The sequence below is a fragment of the Vicia villosa genome, linkage group LG6 (assembly GCF_029867415.1).
Source record: "Vicia villosa cultivar HV-30 ecotype Madison, WI linkage group LG6, Vvil1.0, whole genome shotgun sequence".
In the NCBI taxonomy this organism is placed as follows: domain Eukaryota; kingdom Viridiplantae; phylum Streptophyta; class Magnoliopsida; order Fabales; family Fabaceae; genus Vicia; species Vicia villosa.
Window position 1 is genome coordinate 15,440,293 of NC_081185.1, and position 6,451 is coordinate 15,446,743.

The 6,451-nt window shown below is 27.3% G+C and overlaps 1 protein-coding gene across 1 annotated transcript; it reads right to left on the bottom strand.

Moving 5' to 3' along the window:
* Positions 1 to 1,819: 1,819 nt before the first annotated feature.
* Positions 1,820 to 2,614, bottom strand: LOC131611274 (protein GLUTAMINE DUMPER 6-like). The gene has a single exon (XM_058883345.1). It carries the CDS (start codon positions 2,541 to 2,543, stop codon positions 2,151 to 2,153), a length of 393 nt encoding a protein of 130 aa, XP_058739328.1. The 5' UTR covers positions 2,544 to 2,614; the 3' UTR covers positions 1,820 to 2,150.
* Between the last annotated feature and the right edge of the window lie 3,837 nt (positions 2,615 to 6,451).

Consider the following 6,451-nt stretch of genomic DNA (forward strand, 5'->3'; position numbering starts at 1 on the left):
ATTTTGTAAAACATGTGGTACGATGCACAAATGATTTCAACCACTCTTAATATATAAAAGAAAATGGTGTCATTTCAAATATCTAAATTAATTTTCATTTCCACAATATTTCTTATTTTCTCATTAGTTTAGATATTACAATGTTAATATTGTATGTTCATCCTACTCCGTCGGATCAAAAGTATTGTTCCATAACAATGACACCCAATTCCACCACCTCATCTTATAAAAACCAAGTTGTAAAGAAAAGAAGAAAAGCCAAAATTGATGGAAGAAAAAGTAGAAAAGCCAAGGAGTAAAGAGATTAAAAAACAAGTGCGTTTCGCCGCTGCCTAAATTTGAAGACTAGTGCAAAAATCATTAATGCTCATAGAAAGTGAAAGAAAAGCAACATTTTTTGCTATAAAAACAAAAGGGTTCCACTTTCACATGCCTAGATGCTGTGTTATCCATTATACCATTTTCTTATGTGACTTTGATGGGTTTAAGGACTTCAATGATAGCCGCTGATTAATTTCATCATCAACCCACCAAAATATTATTCTCTCTCTCTTTTCTTTATCTTAATCTCATTATAGATATATTAATCACAATCATTATTTTATCATATAGTGATTCAACTTAAATGATGAATTGACTTAAGAAGAACTTTGCTTTGAGTTCAAATATGACAAAAAAAATGCTTAACTAGATTTTATTTAAATTCTGATTGAGTTTTGTCTTATTAGGGTTTCTTCTCTTTGGAACAGAAGGATTAAGACCATTTTTAAAGATTTAAGAAAAAATTATTTGAATTTCGGCATTTTTCTTATTTTGAATTGAATTATGCATTAACATGATCATTCTTCTAATAATCGGTGCATCGAGACTTTCTCTTATAAACAAATAGTTATAGATTTTAATGAGAATCTGTGCGAGTTTGAATTATAAACGAAACAATTTCTAATTAACTTTAATTTATTTTTACTCAAATTTTATAATTTAGGTCAATTTATATAATAAATGTTTTTATAAACACTTATTTTTCATACACTTGTCGGACATGTGATTAATTATATACAAAAATGTGTTTAATTTGATTGGACATCTTGCTACATCATTTCACTGTCAAAATCACGATTAATTTAATTATATGATTTTAACTATATTTATAATATAAATTGAACTAATCATCTGTTTAATGGAATTAATTATAACAGAATTAATTATATTTTTATCAAATATAAGAAATTATTTTTGTATAATTTTATATTGCTAAGATATGTTCTCTTGAGAACACAAGGATTGAGACCCAAAAGAGAATGTTGATTTTTTATTTTGAAAAAGAGCACTAAACATTGTTTGTATTTGGTTATTGGTGAAGACCCACTTTATAAAATAATTTTTGCTTTTGCTTCCTAGGTACACACACTTCTGCGTTTCGTGTCATCCCTTTCCCTTAGAATTTTCACTCACAAAACATAAGGAATCATATGCTAAATCGAAACACAGAAAAATATATATTGTTTCTATGTGACATGCCAATTTATACTCTTCTTTTTTTTAACTCATGGACTGCGTTCAACAGAATGTAATTCCAAAACCATAATTTAATGATAACAAAATTAAAGGAATATGTCTATCTTAAAAAAATTAGTTCAAGAGTTTTCCTCTTTCCAATGCATTTAGTTCTATTATTAGACGAAATAAGTGATTATCAGTTCAGTCGTCGTCGATTGAAATAACTAGTTCAGTTTGATTATTGTTATAATATTTTCAAGATATATAATCTGAACTAATATTTGATAAGGAATATTCTTGATCAAATATTAATCTAGGATGGAACTTATAAACTCATATGATTAAGTATTCGATTTCACTCTAATACGTAATTAAGAAATCCGATTATGTAGGTTGAAATATTATGGTGACTAATATGAACCACAAAAATCTATTAGTCATATCTATAAACTTTATTAAACAAGAACCAAAAACATAATTAGTAGCAAAGTCGCAATTCCTTCATTATCAAAAACAAAAATCCATCCCAAAAATAAAAAAACAAAAACTCATTTCAAAGTGATCATATTCAAGTGCTCACAAAACCACTTGAACATGAAAAGGAAGTGCTCTCTATACTTCACCAAAATTTTGTTGCTCATAATAACAACTTAATTACTTATCGTTTGCTCGTTCGTCGTTAACCCTGATGAATGAGTCAAACTTGATTCAGCTCCGCACGTACAATAAGGCAAAGAAGAATTGATAATCGGTTTCGCCAAATAAGTTGGTTTGGCTTCTCCAGCCATGATCACAAGCACCTCCGGCTCCGAATTAACCATCTCAACATTCTTGGACATTACTTGCTTCATTTCTTCATCCGAATTCGAAGATTGTGATGAAGAACCGCGCTTTTTGTAGTTGCATACAAGAATCACCAATGCAACTGAAATCAAAATGAGCATTAGTGCTAAGCCACCAAATAGATAAGGAATTGGTGATTTCCATATCTTGATAACATTGGTTGGTGATGTTGTTGATGATACACTACTTATAGGCCTCATTTTTTTTTCACTCTTTTAATTTTTCTAACAACTAATCTCTCTTTGTTTCTCTATGGAAGGAAGTGAAAATAAGTGAAGTGGTGGTTCAAGAATTTATAGTGGAAATGATAAAGTTTTGGTTTACAAAAGTGCCCTTTTGGTTTTGAGGTAGATTCCTTTATGTGCTTGGTTTGATGCTTCTTGTGGACGTGAGTATAGTGCAAAGGCATTAGTGATTTTATGTGTCAAAAGTGGTTTATATTAAGTATTAAAAAAAATTGTACTACTATTTGTACTACTATTCCCTTTGTTTTTTTTTTTTTTAAAACCATATCATGACACAAACATTTTCTATGTGCGTTTAATTATATTTCATTTTGATAATTATGTTTGGGGCTCATTTATTATACATTAAAATAAAAAAAAAATTTATATAAAAATTCTATTTTTGTATTTTTAACAAAATATACACCGGGCTAGACCTAATATAAAGAAAATCAACCGATCAAAAAAATCAAACTAAAAAGGCAAAATTCAAATAGTATATAATCAAATGATGGACTTCCTTCCAACGTGTCTGTCCGCTCCTTACTCTTAGACTTCAAATACTAAAATCAAGCAAATTGATAATTTGGTATCTCCAACTTATTCTTATAAAATATGTATGTAATAAAATACGAACTCGAATTCCACCATTCAATGTTCGAGAACGCGTGACTCTGTTTGACGAGTCTATCCACACAACTATTATCCTAAGATTCTTGCAATTAGCTCATTTGTTCTTGAGCTTCCATATCGACAAAACCTCATTCATTTACAATTAAGAACTTCCTAAAAATAGAAATTGTTTGTATTTTATCATATTATAGAGATTCGTCAAATGTCTAATATAATCATCTCATTTTATTTAGACTTAAGATCAATTATGCATAACAAAACTAACAATAAATAGATTTTATGGTTTAACAAAAATAATGTTAATTTAACAACAACAAAATATTCATAACTTAAACATGAAAGTTGAAGATCATATTAATTTATCACCACTTTAAATATTTTGAATTCATATTACAAAATGGTGAGAAAAAATTTGGTTTGCAAAAGTGTCTTGGTTTTGAGGAAGATTCTTTTATGTGCTTGGTTAGATGCTTCTTGTAGATATGTGTATAGTGCAAGGGCATTAGTGATTTTAGTTTTCAAAAGTGGGTTATATGAGGTAGGTATTGAAAAAGAGATGTATCACTATACCCTTTGGCTTTTTCTAAACATATCATGACACAACATTTTTTACGTGCTTTAATTATATTTTATTTTGTTATCATGTTTTTAGAAATATTTATTATAGACTTATAGCTTTAATTTTTTATTTTACTTTTAAAAATGATTTCTATATATTTTAAATTTAAATAATTTTAGTTTTTTTATCATATTTTGCATACAAATTTATGACATATTTATTTTTAATGACGTGTTAATTAAATTTTTTTTATTAATTTTATTAAAAAAATTTATACGATGATTTATCATATTTTACAAGTAATTTTAGAATGTGAGAGAAAAACAAAATTGTTTAATTTAAAATAAGATTAGTAATTTAATGACAAAAAATCATATTTAGGCTTTTATTAAATATTAAAGTAAAAAATATATAATTTGATGTAAATAATTTTAAATATATTTAGTAAAGTATGAATTATTTGTGTTTGTTTAAAATGATTGGATGAGTCTAAAAATGTGTATGACTTTTAACAGAAAATATTTTTCTTATGAATTTATTTTTGAACTTATCTCTCTTTTATCAAAATTTATTTATTAGATAATTAAAATATTTTCATTTTTAATATAAAACTTTATTTGAAGAAATCTTATAAGCAAACATTAAAAAATTATTTAGTAATTTTAAACAAATGAGTCTTAAATATCATTTGTTTAAAAAAAATGAGAACAAATACATTTTCTTTATTTTTTTCATACAGATATTTATACATCATGATATAATTAAATGTATATAAATTACCAACACTAATATTTAATTAAATATAGCGAAAGAGAGAATGTGACAACTAAGGCTCAAAATCCTAACAAACTAAACCACTATATTATAATGTCAAGGACAATTTCTTTTAATTTAATTTTACTTATTAAAAAATAAACACAAAAAAAAAATTAAATGTTTCAAAAATGATAATGTGTTATTAATTTCATGATATAAAAACGTGAGACTACCAAGAAAATGTGTTTACTATACAAGTTGACTTGATTTTAACTTTTAACCTAACCACATGAAGGTACTGTTTTTCTTGCTTTTTATGTTTTAATATTGTAAAAGGCAAAGTTTATATAGCAAAAATATGGTAAGGAGTCATAATAAAGTTAGAAACTCTAGAGGTGTCAAGAATCAGGATAAGTACTAAGGAATAATGGAAAAAAGAAAAAAAAAAAACTTTTTATCTGTAACATGTTTTATATGCATTATTTAAAAAGGATTTAGGAAATTTTTAACAATTTTCTTAATAATAATTATTTATTTATATTTAGCCACAGCAAAACACAGTAGTTAAAAACAATTAAAAAGTGATTTAAGAATTACAAAGAGTTAATTTATATTAGTTTGATCCATAAATCTAAATGATGGAATTCTGATCTTTAATACATTTCGATTGAAGATGTGGTCATTCATACCAAATCTAGCGCCAATCACCACTGAATCAATTGACGATTGGTAAATAATTGTCTAGATGTGGTTGTAAATAATCAATTATGTCCTATTTTTCTTTGTCGAATAAGTTTTTTAGCAAAGTAGTTGTAAATAGGTTGAAGATTATTATCCTTCAAATTGTTTTTCTTTTTCAAACAGACTTTGCACTAGGAGAATTATTCATGATACTATTGTGATGGCACAAGAAATGGCTCATAGCATGCATAAGTTGAAATTAAATTAAATTGGGTACTTTATAATTAAAGTTGATTTAACGAAAGCATATGATATGCTAAAGTGATCATTCATTGAAATATCTTAAAAAATATGAGACTTCCTTTAGGCTATGTTTGGGAGTTTGGAGGGGAGGGGAGGGGAAGGCTTTCAAAAATGAAATTTTAAAAAAATATAGGAAAATATTTGACATTTTTTGAAAAAATAATTTTGTTTAGAATGATAAAAGAGTCATTATTATTGCTAAATTTTTAATTTTTAGAATACTATAACAACTTAAAAGATATTTGGAAAATTTATGTAAGCCCTTCAAAACCCTCCAAAACCCTCCTTCAATATAATTTTTGAGTTCCCCCATTTTATGGGGTTTTTGGTGTTATGAATAAACTCAAACCCTCCAAAACCCTCCTACCCAAAATCTTTTTATCCTTTTCACCCAATTCTTCCTATTTTCAAAAGCCCTCCCCTCCCTTCCCCTCCAAACTCCCAAACATAGCCTTAGAGTTAATCACTATTATTATTATTATTATGGCTTCTATTACAACGGTGGCCACCAATGTGAAATGGAGTGGAACTAGATCAGAATTTTTCAAACCTTAGGGGAGTATAGACAAGGAGACTCTATTTCTCCCTTCCTTTTTGGTGTTTGAATAGATAAATTGCCTCATCTTATTTCTCATAGTGTGGAGTAAGGATTTTGTAAAAGTATGAAGGCAGGTAGAAATGGTCCTCGCATATGTCTGGTTAGTAATTGAGTATTGATTAAACAAGTATTCTTTTCTCGAGAAACACTTTGTGTCTTTTGGACGTAAATTGTCGGCTATGTCTGTCTTCTGTGAAACACAATCACTTGGCAAGTATTTAGGTGTCCCTCTCCTTAGTGTAGCACCAAGAAGATCTAATTTTAATTATATCCTGAGCAAGTTAAGTCGAAGTTGATCACTTGGAAAGCTCGACACCTTTCTTTTGCAGGTCGGGTAATTCTCTCTAAAGAGCT

Coding starts and splice junctions, on each gene's coding strand:
- LOC131611274 (XM_058883345.1), bottom strand. CDS start 2,543: ATGAGGCCTATAAGTAGTGTATCATCAACAACATCACCAACCAATGTT.